At 37.7% G+C, this 17860-nt stretch overlaps 1 protein-coding gene across 1 annotated transcript; it reads left to right on the top strand.

Moving 5' to 3' along the window:
- The first annotated feature begins 584 nt into the window (after positions 1–584).
- rb1cc1 (RB1-inducible coiled-coil 1) lies at positions 585–16968 on the top strand. The gene is given in 27 exon segments (XM_032565250.1): positions 585–921; positions 3752–3883; positions 3976–4102; positions 4201–4371; positions 5806–6008; positions 6188–6602; positions 6689–6859; positions 6947–7131; positions 7400–7586; positions 7981–8062; positions 8148–8212; positions 8314–8417; positions 8534–8660; positions 9155–9385; positions 9387–10532; positions 10534–10706; positions 10708–11082; positions 11682–11868; positions 12292–12306; positions 12308–12401; positions 12701–12989; positions 13767–13815; positions 13911–13958; positions 14570–14628; positions 14839–14966; positions 15211–15281; positions 16047–16968. Coding segments are annotated over 26 exon segments (4851 nt in total). The 5' UTR covers positions 585–921; positions 3752–3812; the 3' UTR covers positions 16125–16968.
- Positions 16969–17860: the final 892 nt, after the last annotated feature.

Here is a 17860-nt window from a genome sequence, read left to right as displayed (position 1 = left end):
AGAGTAATCCACACCCTGCAGTTTACTTTTACTTCCCTCTCCCGTCCGTGATTTCCGTGTTGCAGCACGGAAATTACGGAAATAATTGTATTCTGGGCAATTAGTTACCCAGAATATGCCTGAAAAACAACATATTTTCCTTAAATAAACATGATTGTATCTTAAAAACCGAAGCATATAAAAATCAAAAAGACAAAAAACTGAAGTAGGGGAAAATGACTTCAGATACAACTCTAATAATAATAATAATAATAATAATAATAATAATAATAATAATAATAATAATAATAATAATAAATGCTATCGAATTTTAATGTATTGTAAAAACAACAACAACAAAAAAACAACTATATATGTATAATGTATATTGTTTTTCAATAAGATTCAACCGGCAGCTTCAAACTAGCCTTGTTAGAAATCGCAGATCATTTGGATGGTAAGGCACAATAAAAGTTTCTTTTTTAAGTATACAAAATCTAAACAAAAATCTGTCTTTACTGTGTAAAACCATCGAACTAATTGTCATAAAGTACATTTGAAGGGCTTCGTTAACAGTTTGGTGCCCAGTCAGTGCGTCTTTCCTAAGCGAATCATTCACGGACCGCACATCACCAGATGACAACAACAAAACAAGCCTACTGAGAAAGGGTGTTAGCGTAGTTAGCTAATTCAGATAAACAGCGACCGGTGGAGTTTAATCCATTAGAAATCTACAAGAATATGCGTAATCTGTATAACTAACTATGTTTGTCAGTCGGTGTCTTGGTTAGTCAAGCTGACATTACCTAAGTGGCTCACCAAGCTACCACTAAGTATGCTCAGTTTATACGGGTTAACCAGCTAGCTCTGGTGCTAGCTATTTCGCTAGCCACCTCGCCTTGGCGAAGACCAACAGAGAGGAAGAGATGCGAGCAAAGTGAAGTAAGAAGCAATACATCGTTTTTCAAGTTGCTTTTGTGGTTGGCCTGACTTTTAAACATTAAAGTGACTTTAGTTGTTTATGAGATATGTTAGATTCGTCGGTATTAAGGCATTACTGCCACACAGTCCTGTTAGCTATTAGCTAGTTAGCAAAGACAGTAGGTTATTATTGACCGTGTAGCTGCTAACAGCAGCTGTTGGTGGCTACTTCTCTGGGCACCATCTTTATGAGAAACCAGAGGCCGTGAGGTTGATAAGAACAGCTGAGTTGATTATTCAGAAACATCTACACAAGTATAAGTTTAAACTGAAAGCGGCCCACAGAAACACAAAGCGTGAACGGAATCACCGAGAGAGGGGGGACTATCAAACCATCGTTTATAAACCGAAACCGTTTAAGCCAGTAACAACATTGTTATAACAGCATGTTTAGATTTATATTTTATTAGCAACACACTCTTTGCCATTGCTGCCTAAATGTCAGCCAAAACTTTGTTTTTGGTTTAATCTTTTTTTGAGATATTGTCAGCTTGTCTCTAAGGAGATCAACATTTTGTAATCATTGGGGCTTGAGGCTTGACAGTAAACAGTAGTTTAACCGTGACTCAGCTCAGACTATTTTAAGAAAACCAACAATTACAAAGATTTTGAAAGTTAAAATGTGATTTTTATATTAAGGGAGGCTTAAAATAAAGCTTCCCTTTATTTTGAGGCATAGACATGTAATAAAGCACAGTAGCCTATAAAAGGTTACTGTGCTCTCTTGTTTATGAATGAATTATTGCCGAGTTGTTGCATCATTTTTACGTGAAGGTTCTTTGAACATTAAGTAAAATGTAACAGAAATAAACCAGCATCTGTCTTTAGACATTCTTAAATTTAAAAATACCTCACCTGTGTTTATAGTCTTAAACATATAAACACAAGCCTGGCTTGAATTACATGAAAGTTGTGCAGAAACTAAGTTAAAGAGGAATTATCCCCTTGTACTTATCACAGATGAATGCTGATCAAGAATCATTATTGACACATTTTTTTTTTTTATAAAACTGCAGGCACTTTGCTTCTTTGCTACATACTACTTACTTCCATTCTGTACTTGTGAAAATATTTTTTGTGAGAGTGTCCTTAACCTCTGTGTATCAGATTTATTTTTTTGGTCGTTACTTACTTTGATAAATTGTGAAGACAAATGTTCTTAAGATGCTCAAATGTCACATCTACTGTCATTTTGTGACCTATTATTTTCTAATGTTTTATTTAATCCTCGGTCTTTTGTTCTGATGCCTTTTATGGTCTGTTGACTCACTCTTAACAACATAACTTAAATAGTTGCTTTTTTTTTTGCTTTCTCTTGCTTGTAGTTTAATTTATTTCAAACATCTACTCACATTTAGATGTATCATAAACTACAAGTGGACGATTAAAAAATAGTTATAAATTCATCACTTGTATCAGGTCTTAGATCTTAAGTATTTTGTTTTACATTGGTTGAAGACAACGATGGATCAAGTTCAGAAAAATGTTTTTTTATACATCTATTGGTTTTAAAGGGAATCTGGGGGAAATGTGCCATTCTCTTTATATTAAATATCAGCCTCCACCTGCATTCTATTTGTTGTAAATACTGCTAATGTGGTGGTGTGACCTTTCCTCTTTTATCAACAGTTTTCACTCCCGCCATTGTATATTTTTAAGCAATTATGTACTCACGTTTTTGTATACTTCTTTAAAAATATCTAATCTTTAGCCAGTTTGCTAAAACTGTTGGAATTGATGCACATTATGATGTAATTGCTGGTGTAAGTAAAATCTTGGTTTAGAGTTGTTAACTCTGTAGTCTGCAGAATCATCTAGTTCGGCGGTTTTCAAAGTGTGAGGCGCGCCTCCCCTAGGGGGCGCCAGAGCACTTTAGGGGAGGCGCGGTGCGAGGGAAAAAATAAACCGGAAAAGAAGCTATCTGCTTGCTGTCTTGCGCATAGCGTGCGTAATTGTGTTTTCCTTTGTATGCCTCCGCTCTTTCATACAGCACGCTCTTTTAGCTCGAGATAAATTGTTTAGATGAGCCGCAAAAAGAGCTCCACGATTTTGCAACTGTTTTTGATTTATTTTTTAATTTCAAGGAAATGTGCAACATTTACAGATGTGTTCCAAAGATCTGATCAAAATGTTTTTGTTAAGATGTGAAAACACTGTTGGTATCTCAAACATTAAACTCAGAATCTCAGATGTAACGTTTGTTTGAGAAAACGGTTGAAAAATGAGTTTGGGGTTGTTCTTATCATTAGAAAAATGAAAAAAGGGCGTATTTGCCATACAAAGGCCCTGATTAAATAATTAAAATGGGAGGAAATGTTTTAAAATGTTCATGTGTTAAATTTCATTCAGATAAAGTGTCATTTTAAAAGATGAGATGGCTCTAAAATAACAGCAATTAGAAGGTGTTTTGTAGTGGCATTTATTTGTGTGTGGGTTGATTATTGGGGGTGCGCAGCAGGCATTGTGCTCCTTGGAGGGGGGCTCACCCTTTCATACTTTGAAAACCCCTGATCTAGTTGATAACTCTGCACACGCCTGTTAATGTTTTTGATCGATCGTAGAGAAATTATTAATGGCTGAATGCTATTCTTGCAAAATCGGTAGATATTTTACCTAATTGATGAGGCAACTTCTGCTTTTTGCACAGAGCCTGTCCTGTGCCTCTTCACACCCAGATGTTCCCTTCTTTCAACCATTGGTAGATGGAAATTATGGGATGCTAAAAGATATTGGCAACTGAAAAAAAAAAAGTTTAATAGTTATTGTTTTCACGTTTATTTTTATTCTGCAGGGCGGTGGTGTATGACTAATGAACGAGAAAGGCGAGGTTGAAGAACCCTGGGAGATTCACCATGAAGCTGTATGTGTTCCAGGTCAACAATGGAAGCACATTGACTTTTGACACTGACCTTGCTGTCCAAACGTAAGAAACTGGGATTTTATAGATGATGTTCAGAAACCGTGGCTAGTGCTCCCTGCTTCTTTTGACCCAAATGACTCCTTTCTCTGTTTCAGTGTATTAGAGCTTAAACATGCCATCCAAGCCAAATACAAAATCGCAGTTCAGCATCAGGTCCTCGTTGTCAATGGGGGGGAATGTATGGCTGCAGACAGACGGGTCTGCAGTTACAGTGCTGGCACTGTAAGTTTATGCTAACTGCAATTTACTTATTTCCTTCAAATGTTTGAAGACTTTATGGCTAACATTTGATATTGCCTGTTTTTATTATGCTTTTCTAGGAAACCAACCCCATATTTCTGTTCAACAAAGAGATGATCTTATCCGACCGGGATCCAACCATCCCAAAAACCACCTTTTCCATTGAGAGTGAGATTCAGGTTAAGGTGGAAGAGTCGCTACTGATGCCAGCTGTCTTTCACACCGTTGCCTCACGAACACAACTTGCTCTGGTACTTTTTAAATGTATTTACACCTTTTTCTGTTTTTGTTTTTGAATTTTAGGAAAATATCTATTGATTTTGAAACAATATGCCAAGTTTTTCCAATTTCATAAAAAATCCTTGCAGGAAAAACAACTCTGGGACTTCTCATAAGTGCTATTGCTACAAAATTTACATGACTGCTACCTATAGGTTCACCTCAATAAATTAGGATATTCTTGAAAGATATTCTTGAAAAGTTTACTTATTTCAGCAACTCAGTTCACTAAGTGAAAGACATTTTATAGAGTAATAACGTACAGACTGATGTTTTCAAGCCTTTACTTTTGTTCATTCTGATGATTTTTGATTTACAGCGGATAAAAACAAATTATTTAGTTTCTTAGATTAGAATACCACTTGACAAAAGTATGTTTACTACCCGCTTAAAAGTTATTTTCAAAAGGTATTTAATTTAATACCATGACTTTTTGGAAGGCATATTATAATTTAGAACTAGTAAATATTGCAAAGCATAACCAGTAATAACATTACTTAATCCCATTCTATGTTACACAGATGGTTTTTCTGCACTTATAAAAGATTCATTAATGTTGACAAGCCAAGGGTTTGGACTTGCTGCAGCTGATGGCAACCTGACCTACTTAGACTGACTTATGTCAATTAATGTTCATATAGTCCCTTTTCAACAAAGTAAATTAAATTACTTCATTAATTAAACAAATAATTACTTGGCTATTTGAGGGCAGCTGTAAAGCCTTGACTCTTCTTTTACAAGATGGTCAGTAAAGCTGTAAATATTCCAAAAAATACAAAGGTCTAAACCCTTTATTTCAGTACATATGTACCACAAAGATATTACAAGGCAGTTTTTTCATACACCAGCAATATTAAATAATTTTGCCAGTATATTTTGTGTACTTGAGCCTCTGTTTGACGTCAACCACAGAGTAACAAGCAAGTCAAAGGACAGTGAGTCCAAACAAAAAAGTTTGATGTAATCGGTGTCTGCTACAAGATATTAGTATCCAGGCTCACTATATGGAAAACATCATATGTTTATGGAAAATGTTTAAACACTGTCTATTTTCAGCCTCAGTAGGGTTTACATGAAGCTCAGCAAGTAATTATTATCAGGTGATGCTATCATTTGAGCCAGACAGATAGCGGTGGTCTCGGTGACCCTGCAGTGACTGACAGGTGTTCAGCAGCAGTCTGCACTGTGTAACACAAAACAGACCTGTACTGGTCTAATAAATGAAAAGGGACACGCTGCTTCTACTTCATTATCAGTTCAACCTATTGATGTAAAATAACTTCTAACATTATGAAAATCTGTTTAAATTAAGAATGATAAAAATTATGTGTCCTTAAGTTTAGTATGACATTATTTAATTGCACTCTCTTACCCTGATGTTGCCTAATTTTTTAAAATCTTTCTAGGAAATGTTCGAAGTTGCCAAAAAACTTTGCTCGTTCTGTGAACGTTTGGTTCACGATGAGCATCTCCAACATCAAGGCTGGGCAGCTATCATGGCTAATCTGGAGGACTGCACTTTGTCTTATCAGAAGTTACTCATGAAGTTCAACACCGCATACACAAATTATCAACAGGACTTGGAAGAAATTAAAATCAAACTTTCAAAGTAAGTATAAAAATTAGATATCCTCTACTTTAAAAAGAAAATTGACCTAAACTAAAATGTCTTTTAAACCTGTGAATAGATCACCTGCCGGGTTACTAACATTTTTAAATTATGCCTGACAGACATGAGTGTTTCATTGAAAACAAAGTTTCAGTTGACATTTGTTGTAATGCCTGCAGGTTAGGGACTTCAGTTTCTGTGATGGCCAGAATTCCTCTGCTCGAATGTTTGACAAGACACAGTTACAGAGAGAGCATCGAGAAGTCCAGTTCAACCCCGGAGAAGGATTCAGATGAGACAGAAGAAGAAAAATCCACCGACTCTGTGCTCTGCGCTACTCAAACCCAGGTGGCCTCTAAAATGTCAGCGTCCTTATCTGCTTCAGGGACAGCCACATGTGAGCCAGACGGAGATCAGGAGACAAGTGAAATGACTGAGAGTGATGGTTTGAGAGCTGCACTTTTAGATGATGACACTCCAGAACTCTCCTGCCAGTCTTCTTTTAACGTAACACTATTGGACTGGATTAACGTGCAAGACAGACCTAACGATGTGGAATCGGTTGTCAGGAAATGCTTTGACTCCATCAACAGGGTGAGTATTTGTGGTACAGACTGCTAAACACTAACTTGTAAGTTCAGTGGGGAGACCAGGATTTATGGGTGTGTTGTTTGTTTCAGCTTGACCCTCGGATCATCCAGCCTTTCCTGGCAGATTGTCGTGACACAATTGCAAAGCTAGATAATCAGAACATGAAATCCATCAAAGGGCTTGAAGACAGGCTGTACGCTCTAGACCAAATGATTGCAAGCTGTAAGAAGCTGGTGAATGAGCAGAAAGAACTTGCTCAGGTAGTAACAAAAACTTCCTGTTAAGGATTTTCTTTTTACTTGTTAAGTTTGTTTTATTAATTGTACTTTACACTCTTTTGCTGTCAGGGGTTTTTGGCCAATCAGAAACGAGCTGAAAACCTAAAGGATACATCCGTCTTGCCTGATCTGTGTCTGAGTCACACCAACCAGCTGATGATCATGCTGAACAACCACAGGAAGCTGCTAGACATCAAAAAGAAGTGCACCACTGCCAAACAAGAGCTAGCAAACAACCTTCAAGTCAGACTCAAGTAAAAACAGAAATATTTTTTTTCTCAATTATGTTTGTGATACAGTTCTGGTTGAAATGTTTCTGCACACTCACTGTCACCATCCATTTGCAAATGTTGAGCTTGAAAATGTCTGGTCCTCATGCAGTTTCAAGTTCATGACTTTTTTTTTGAGATTTTCCTTTTCCATGCCTTTAACTGTGATGCTTTTTGTTGAATGTGAAGTTAGTGGTTAAAAAAATCCTCAAGAGAGTCATTTCTGTAGCTTGAGTTTTGGTTGTGATTGTAGATGGTGCTGCTACGTGATGCTTCACGCAGATCAGGATGGGGAGAAGCTTCAGGCTCTTCTTCGGCTCCTGACAGAGCTAATAGAGAGAGTGAGGGTGGTGGACGCCCTCAGTACGGTGCCCCAGATGTACTGCTTGGCAGTGGTGGAAGTTGTCAGGAGAAAAATGTTTATGCGACACTACAGAGAGGTCAGTGCCTATTATTGTTATGGTAATATCAGCCACCTCTTGTTGACATTATTTGCCACTATCAGACACAGTCTTGTTTTTATATTCCCGTATTTTAATGCATTAAATTTTTGACATTTGTGGCATAAATATAAATTAACCCTGATGCAACTATTGCTACTGTATATGTTTTATTTGAAATTCGTTCATTTATGTGAGACTTTTAGCTTTAGCAAGTTTTATAGAATTAAGAGTGTTTTTATTGGAACCTGGTATTTTGTGGTTTTCTTAACAAAAAAGGGTCAAAGATCAATTTATGTTTAAAAATAGGGTTTTCTTTAACATGTCTATACAACTATGTAGACCAGGCTGTGTGACACATAAAAAAGCCTTTAATATTTCTTGATTTTGTCAGTGGGCCAATGCTCTTGTTAAGGACGGGAAGCGACTGTATGAGGCAGAAAAGTTCAAAAGGGAATCCTTTGGAAAACTCTTCAGTAAGTGCTTTTAAAGTCCTCCATTGATGAATACATTTTACCTCTGAAGTTGTGCTAACATGCTGATGTTCTTTTTGACTTTAAGGGAAGTCTTTTCTCCGAAATCGATTGTTTAGAGGACTTGAGTCTTGGCCTCCAACTTCATTTTGTGTAGGTTTCTTGTGCAGAATATTATTTTTTTCTCCAATAGTATTCACTGTATTTTCAGGGTGAGGTTTTTGGTTACCATTACTACCGCTTCATTGTTACAGACACGGAAACCCAGAAAGTTTGATGATGAACTTCCAGACATCTCACTTGATGACCTGCAGTACTTGAAATCGTGTTGTCCTGTTGAGGTGCAGCCTTTCCTAATGTAAGTCACCGTCAGCAGACACTCAACCGTTCCTGCTGTAAACTAACCTGTCTCAGAAATCTTGTAGCGGAGCTGAAATTATGTTTTTTTGTTTGTTTGTTTGTTTTTTTCTGCAGGATTCCTGCCATGTGTGACTTTGAGCCCCTAAATCGCCATGTAGAGACACTTCATAAGCTGGTCCAAGCCGCACAGAGCGTGGACGAAATGTCTCAAACTATCACAGACCTGCTGAGTGAACAAAGAGTAATGTCTTTTTTTAAATCGGTTTAGCCTTGGAACTAGAAATGCATCTTTCAGAAATTAAAGCTAATTTTCTATTATGAATTCTGTTTTTGTTTCCTTTTGCTATAATTTAAGAACAACAGTCATATTTTTCTCTTTCCTTCCTGCTTTGAGAACTCACTAATTACTTAAATGAGCAGAAGCCACTATGTGCTATATTTTGGAGAGATCAGTCAATAAAACTAAATTTTGCTAATTTAAAACAAAGACAGAATGATTACCTTTCAGCTGTAAGGTATGACGCCTTCACTGACTGGGAAAAAAAAAGTCACATTTTTAAATTTCCAATCTACCCATCTAAAATTGTCCAGTTTCAATCAACAGCAATTTTTTCTGCATTTCTTTTCTTAATTGCTTTAAAGTCAAAGTGTGTTCGTCTTTTTCTATTTGTTTCATGTAAAGTGAATGTTGGCTCAACTCAGACTGCATCGTCTCCATCTGTTCTGTCCTTCCAGACATCCTGTAGTCAGAGCGCCCAAAGATCAACGGCACAAACTCCGCAGTCTGAGGGCAAGAATGGGACCACCACGCCGGTGCCCTCCAAAATGCCTCTCTGTCTTAGCCTTCAGGGATCCAGCTGTCAGCCCCTGCTTGTACCCGTCCCAGCTCCTTTAGAGGATCTGTCCCCAGACAGCATCGATGCACAAACATTTGACTTCGAAACCATCGGCCACCCAAACATGGACCCCTGTCCTGCAGCAGGGATCCCTGGACTTGGATTCTCTCGCCGAAAGCCCCGAATCTGACTTCATGTCTGCTGTCAACGAGTTTGTGATCGAGGAGAACCTGACCTCCCCGAACCCCATCAGTGACCCCACTAGCCCCGAAATGATGGTGGAGTCGCTCTACTCCTCAGTCATTAACGCCATCGACAACAAGCGGATGCAGGACACCACAACGCTGGAGAAGGAAAACTCAAGGATTGCCGACCTCAAGGAAGTTCTGGAGAAATACAGATGTGCTGCAGAAGAGTCCCACTCCAACCTAAGGAGAGTGAAGGCTGACCTCTATTACTTAAGAGGTTTTGTCTTGAAGGAACAGCAGGACTTTGGGTTAGCTCTGCGCAGCATAACCATGGAAGTGCGCAGTACTGTGAACAAAATCTACCAGTGTCACAAAATGGAGTTGAACGAGCAGCATGAAGGAGAGCTTCTCAGCGCTCGGCAGGAGCTGGAGAAGCAGGTTCAGGCGTTGACGGAAGAAAATCAAGTAAACCAGAATATTGTCAGAGATGTCCAACGAGCGATGCTAGAGCTGGAGGGGCTCATGGAGCGCAAAGAGAAAGAACTTACCCAGCTGGAGAACGAGAAAGAGCGATGGGTGGAAAAAGAGAGAAACTTTGCTGAAAAGATAAAAAATCTTGAGCAGATCAACTGTGATCAAACAGAAGAAATCAAGACGCTCCAAACTTCAAAAGACTCTTTGAGCAGTCAGCTTGAAAACCTGCATTTTGAGATCGAACGCAGTCAGCAGAAGATCCGACAGGAGCTGGAGGCGGTTTCTCAGTGCCATTTAAAGGAGTTGGAGGAAAAACTGAAGCAGGAACACCAAAAGGATCTGGATAGTCTGAATAAGAACAACAAGGAGGCTCTGGAACATCTTGCTGTTGAAAATAGTACAAAGCTAACCAATGCAGCAGATCACCACGATACCGCTATTAAAGAGAAGGATGTTCAGATTAAAGAAATGGAAGCTCGGCTTACGGAGCTCACAGAACTCCGCTGTAGACTAGAGGTAGACCTGGCCCTCAAAGAGTCCGAGATGGAGGAGGTGAGGATCTTATTTGAAGAAGCTAAGATGCAGCAGGCGGAAGCTGTAAAGACCCAAGTGGAGGCAGGACACCAAAGTCCTTAAAGATGAGCTGATGGATCTCAAGAGGCAGCTTCAAGCTAAGAACGAGGAGTATGAAGTGGATCTGGCAGAGCTGAGGACTCTCATGAGGATCGAAAAGGACCACTGCATCTCGGAGCTGGTGGACCGGCAAGAGGAAGCAGACGATCCTGTTGCAAGGCAAAATCTCCGCCCTGCAGCAGCACTCCCAGGATGTGGAGAGAAACCACGCGGCGCAGCAGCAGAGGCTTAGAGAAGAGTTGGATCAGCAGCGGGCGGCTCTGGCTGAAGACGAAGAAAAGCAGTTTAGAAGTTTTCAGGATCGGGAGCAGCAGTTGAGGACAGTTATCAACAATTTGCAGGCAGAACATGATCTGCTCTCTAAAAACCTAGAGCAGGAAAGACGTGCAGCTCAGGAGCAGGAAGCCTCGAACGTCGTAGCAGCAAATGCTTTTAAGGAGTTAGAGCAGCAGAAGGAGGAGATGGAGAGAAGACTTTTAGAAAAGATTAGGCAACTTGAGAATGAGCTTCATGAGAAACAGTCATGTAAAAGGTAAAAGATGGATCTTAATGATCAAACACAATCGAACTTGTATAACAGACATGGGCCAATGTGAGTATAATCCTGAGTAAAAATACTACAGTGTGACTGTGCATAGAACATACCAGATTGCTAGTCAATTGTCAGATTACTTGAAAACCTGCTGAGGTTCCCCTTTCTTACATGCCATTCACAATTTTTGTATTTTTAGAATGTTGGGAGGGATGAGTGGCATCTCCTTTAGTTTTTGAAGAGCAGAAAGCTGAATTCACTTTTTTTTGTTGGAAAGTGACAGGTGTAATAGCCTCTTTTCAGTCAGCTGATGGGCAGTGCCTAGTAATATGTGAAAAACTGTCACAATGACACCCTGAAAGCTCACTAAAAGAAGTTTTTTTTGCTGAAAAAGAACTTGTTTTACTGATATACCAGTGACTGACCTGACCCATGCCTATTATATAATAAAACTGCAGCTATTTACTTAAATGTAAAACTTGAGCATTTAAAGTAAATTAACTTTGCTGCAATTTTGAAAAAAAAGAGTCTTTTATGCATTTACCATTGTAGAAATGCAGTTTTTTTTTCAACAAGGAATGAATGTGCCTCTCTTTCAGTGATGAAGGCTTGTCGCTGCATGCTGAGGGCCATGCAGATGCTGGAGCACCTCTGTCCCTAGACTCAGCCTTACAGGAGCGCCTGCAGCAGGAGAGGGCCTCCCTGCAGGCCCAGATTGAGCTCTTGGAGAAGAAGAAGAATGAAGAGATACAGAACCTCAAAACATCACTGATTGCAGAGCAGCAGGTTTGTATGTAAACTGGCATTAAAAGCCTCGTGGTTGACATATTTTGAGCAGTTGTTAGAAACAGACCGGTTTGTGGCTGTCTTTCAATTTTCTGTTTCTTTTTTTTTTTAAGCTTTAACTTCAATTTCTTTTCAAGAACCATGGGAAGAAATGTAAACAATTTTAAAATAGTTTTCTTTTAGTTAGATTGGCGGCAGAGGCAACGTCACAACATGTGTGGGACAAACTATCCCCCCTTAATCTTTAAAGCAAAAGCAAAATTATGACAGTGGTTAGCATCTTACTAAAGCAGACCCATCAGAGGAGCAAGATGGTAGATAGCCTTAAACTCAGCAGCCAAATGTCATGATGCAAGCTCAAATGTATTCTATTTTTCAAATATTGTTTGAAAATTCAAAATGTTTGTTTCTTCTACATTCAAGACGAACTTCAACACCTGTTCTAACAAGAGAGAAGTTGAAGAAAGAGCAGATTATCAACGACCTTTCGGAGAAGTTACAAAAAGTTACCCAGCAGCAGGAAAAAGACAAAGGTGAGTACTGTGCTTTACATATGGCTGGAGTTGGGAAGTGTGTTATTTGTGTACTTCGGTAACTTAGTTTTAATAGCAGAAATAGTATTGAAACATTTAAGATTATTCTGCTGCTCTAGTTTAGCCAAGCCAGCTTTATTTATAAGCACTTTTAAAACAGCAAAACTGAACAAACTGCTGAAAAAACCTCATATAAGGACAGCAAAATAAGTAAAACAATCACATAAAAGACACATCTTGACAAATAAAGTTTCAATTTATGTTTTTTTTTTTTGTTTGCTTTTGTTTCTGTAATGCAGCTCTGATAGAGACGCTGTCTGAGGACCGAGCGAGTGTGATGCAGGAGAAAAAGCAATTGGAGGAAGAGCTGAACCGTCTGCGCAACTCTGCTCTGGTCTCCTCAGCCTTCTTCCCCTCGAACTCGGCTCAAGATCTCTCAGAAGCTGGAGCAGCAGCGAGGGCTCTGCCTGTTACGGGGGCTTGCTCTCCTGAGACCTCGGCTGAAACGGACCGACTGGCCTCCGTAACGGCCTTCAGAGATGACGAGCACGTCGAGTCAGCTGTGGAAGCCAGCATGGTGGCTTCTGAGTAAGCACTTATTCTTTAATAAAACTATTATTTAAAATATAAGACTGAAGACATTGCTAAAAGAACAGTTTCAGGTTTACTGCCTTGTTTCTGCAGGAAATCAAATTAAGGGTACACGTTGACATGCGTATATTATGATGCAAACCCCTTTAAACACATTTAATTATTTCTCAAGATATATGGGAAAGGTGTGGTGTATCTCTAAAACCATGGTTTAAATAAGACTACCAGAGAAAACTTTTGTATAAAAGTCAAAATTATTGTTCACTTTGGTGTTTACAGAGGCATGAATGTTCCAATGTAGAATCAAGTTAGGCTATTTAGATTGTAATTTCAGCTGAATTTGGGTTTTGGATGTGAAATATTTTCTTGTAGACATACACTCATAAGAAGTGTAAGATTTTGGAAGATTTTGATTTCACCTGCTTAGTGGTTTTGTATTTCCTTCACAGTCATAAGCTCGAAAAAAAAAACAACAACCTAGGTCCGACAAAATTTTTGTTTACACCAAGCTTAAGTTTGGTTGGGATTTCAGCAAAATTAGCCACATCCTTAGAAAGCATTGCATTGCTGAAGGATTCCAAGAGTAAATGAACCAGACATGGATGGACAGAGACACATTTGAAAGCAGACAGAAGGTAGGGCAGGATGTGACAGTGCAAGTTCTTGTTTTGTTTTTATTAGCACTAACTAGGCACAAGATAAAAAGATGATGCCAAATATCAGTTTTTCCTCCAATGTTATTCATACAGTTACCATCTTACATTTTTCCCATAGTGACACCGTGATGTCAGAAGAGAAACAGCGGATAATGTTACTTGAGAGGGTGAATATGCATGTTGTTTCCTTCTTTTAAACATGTTGAAATCTGTTTTTTTTTATTTGTTTCAGTGTGTTTAATTAATTTCTTAAATGTTGCAGACTTTGCACATGAAGGAAGAAGAAAACAAGCGCCTCAGCCAGCGACTGGTTAGTCGAGTGTCTTGTAACATAATTATTTCTTTCACACAACTTGTGCAGGTCTGGAGAAGTATGTCAAATGAAAATAGAAAAATAGGACAAATAAGAATATGCTTATTTTCTGATAAATATTTAAAAGTAAAAATAAACTGCTTCAACTGGTGCAAATATGTTAGATTTTAAATAAAATTTGTCTAGAATTGTTGTATGTACAAAGGAAAGACCCTTGGTATAAGAAATATAATGTCCTTTCCACTAGGTGGCAGTAGCATCAAAGAATAAATCCAGGCAAAGGCTCAAAAGACATTTAGAAAAGTGTCACACAATATAGTGCAAACTGACTTTATGTAATTTTTAAGAAATAAATAGCATAAAGACTAAATATATATTTTGCTAATCTTAGATTTTATGTTAAAATACTTGCTGTATTTTCAAAAGTCATAAGCAAAAAGTCAGATTTTAGTGAGCAGCCGAAAAGTAATGATGCTAATGATCAAGCTAATTTAATGCATTTTGTTTGAATAAAGGCGATCTCCTTTTCTGACACGTCTAGTCCAAGTTGTCGCTGTCATTAAATTAATGCAATATGATAATTGTTGGTCTCATCTGTTTCTTTGCAGATGTCTCAAAGCATGTCCTCCGTGTCATCACGGCATTCAGACAAAATTGCCATCAGAGAGTAAGTGAACGCTAATAAAATACCACATGGCATTAGCATGTCCTTACCACTGTGACTTTTAACAGTTTTAATATTGGCTAAAACCGACCCTGATTACATTCAGGATAATTACACACATTATTGTATAATTACCATAACAGTGTTGTTTGCACTTTACTGAAGTCTGGGAGATCATCTCTTTGTCTCATGGTCCATCTTTTTGTGTTTCAGTTTCCAGGTCGGCGATTTGGTTCTAATCATCCTGGATGAAAGGCATGACAACTACGTGCTGTTCACAGTTGGTCCCACCCTCTACTTCCTGCACTCAGAGTCTCTCACTGCACTGGACCTTAAACCAGGTCAGCTCCTATTACAGCCTGCTAAAATCACTGGTAAACCTGTAACTTTAGTATCGTGTTTTTAAATATAATTTACCATTATAGTAAGCCAAACACCCATAAACAGTCATTTCTATTTTAGAATTCATATGCCATCATAAGCGTCACTGGCCACAAATCATAACGTATTCTTACTGCTTACCCATGTGTAGCCAGTTTCCTACATGTTCATTGTTTAACTTTTTTTTTTTTTTTCTGTATTAAGCATCAGGGACCTCAAGACGGCCATGGGTGCTTGGAAAAGTGATGGAGAAGGAATATTGTCAGGCAAAGAAGGTGCTTTGAACTTTTAATATCTGTCTTGTTCTTGTATTAAGTGTAAGATATCCTCTGTAGAGACAATAAACAAGACTGAAATGCTTTTACTTTCTAACTAAATTAAAAGTTAGTTGTCAAAAAATGTTTTGGGGAAAAGAAAACACTTGTTTTTCAGCCAGGGATTAAAAAGCCTTTGTGTATAATTAAAAAATGACAAAATACAGAACCACATGTATTGGACATATACTTTTTAAATAAAACTTCACTAGAAATCTAGTTTGAAGATCTTTTTCACACTAAGAAAATTTTCAAAACAAATAACAGCTGTGTTCAACTTCATATTTAATTTGAAGAAAATATGTGATTTACTGATTTGTGTTAGAATATTAAAATGATTAATTAACTTGTTTCTTAAGAAGATCAGTCATTGATTATTTATCTCTGGGGTAGAGTCAATATCACATGGTGTGAGAGTGTCTTTTTCAGCATGTTTTTGTTTTTAGCAACTAGGAACATTATTGTCGTTAGCATAACAAACATTGTTCAGTTTTTCTGACAAGGTAGACCCTTGTCTTAGTTTTTTTTTCCTAACTGACTGATTTCCCATCAGTAGGGATCAAAGATTTCTAGCACAAAAATAACAGAATTTTGTCACCAAGTAAATCCTCTCTGATCTCTAATTTTAATCATATTTCTTTTAAACCTTGAGACATGTTTGTTATTCTGTTACAGCATAAAAAGAACTTTCTTTATTTCTCACAAAACTGTGTTTTTCTCCTTCAGGCCCAGAACAGATTCAAAGTTCCTTTAGGAACCAAGTTCTACAGAGTGAAAGCTGTTCCATGGAATAGAAAAGTCTAATAGCCAAGTAACGAGCTAAAATGTATATTTATTTTAATTTTTGAACGAAAACATCATAATTGATAACATTAACAGCAAAAGACAAATTGAAGATCGTCTTGCAACATAATTTTTTGTGTTTCAGTTTAAATATCTGAAACATATGCTATCATGTTTTTTTGTTTGTTTTTTTTTCTTATTATTATTTTAAATCCAGATTTTATTTTATCGTGGACCAAATGCTATTAACCTAATTAGGGCATTGCCTTGTACACTGTGGCATTATGCCCTCTGACTTGTGTGTGAAATTGAACAAAATTTGGATGTTAAATATTAGTTCTCATTCTCAGCATTTGTCCGCTTGTGGAAAATACTGTCATTATCAACATAATTAAATAAAAAATATACATTTATAATTAATGTTAATGGAGGAATGTTCATAGCATGCATATTGAAATATTTTCTTTGATTTACCTAACAGATAAATGTCGTAGTTGGAAATGTAGTTAATGCTGTATGTTACTCACAAAAATCAGTGTGGCGCTCTGTCATTACTGACATGTACATTATGACTGCGTGACTGACTGAAGGAAGCAGTCATCTTTGCAATCCTTGAAATGCACTTTGAAAAACAATGCTTTTGTTAATTTGAAAAGGGAAGTTAATTGAGCTGTCAGAACTAAGTAAATATATCAGCACAAACTTCTCATTATCATAGAATATGGATATGTAGAGAGGAAAACATTGTGACTGTGTTTCATTATCGGGAGACATTGTATATTACCCATAAAATCACATGTAACAATAACTGACTGTATTGTAAAGGATAGAGTTTTGAAACAATAAAGGATTGATCCCCAAAATATTCAATTGTTTCCTCTTTTTATTATTTCTTCATATTTTAAAAGCATTTTCCTGGTTATAACAAAGGAGAAGGGGAAAAAAAATATATATAAAAAAGTTTGGTAGGCAGACTGTTAGGTTTTTTTACTTGCCTGTAATCAAAATTGCTTTTATGTCTGGAAAATTAACGTCTTATTTGACATGTGACATTCGAAACAAAAAAGAGCCTCTTTTTGTGTAATTAGTGCATAGCCTGTATAATAATGCCATTAGAATTTTCTGGGCATTCAGGAAATCAATGTAAAAAAAAAAAAAAAAGCACAATGTAGTGCGCTCACTTGATTTAACATTTTTTGATTTTGTGGAAACATAAATGTTGGCACGCTGCTGCAGGAAACAGACTTCAAAAAGGCTTCATATCGTGGCCCAAGAACGATGCGGCCCTCATGGAGAAGGAAGCCCACCAACATCACTTTCCCAGTTCACAGCGGGGAGCATAGCAGCTCGCCGTCGAGCGCTCTCTACCATGTGGGTCTAGGGGTGTTTTAACAATGTTTAGCTCTATTTTCTCCATTTAGCATAAGCCTGTTGTCACATTTGGATGGCTCCTTCATAAATTGATGGTGTGATTCCTACAATTTCGGGACAGGCCTGAACGACAAAATATGCAACACAACATTCGATACCGAGGTGGCTGGCAAGCAGCAACCATGTGCACTGGACAGGCTCTTAGTGTAAATGTTTACAACCCCCCACTGAGCTCAGTGCTGCTGGGAGTCAGCCTCCTCAGGCTGAATGAGATTTAACATTGCCATGTGTAGTCTGGAGCTATTTCCATTAAAACTGCCTGTGTGACTTCCTTTTCTAACAGCTGACCACTTATTTACATTACTGAAGCATTTAGTTTAAACGTG

Source organism: Xiphophorus hellerii, chromosome 6, assembly GCF_003331165.1.
Source record: "Xiphophorus hellerii strain 12219 chromosome 6, Xiphophorus_hellerii-4.1, whole genome shotgun sequence".
Taxonomy (NCBI): Eukaryota; Metazoa; Chordata; class Actinopteri; order Cyprinodontiformes; family Poeciliidae; genus Xiphophorus; species Xiphophorus hellerii.
The sequence above is the reverse complement of the archived record's forward strand: the minus strand, read 5'-3'. Positions and strand labels throughout refer to the sequence as shown.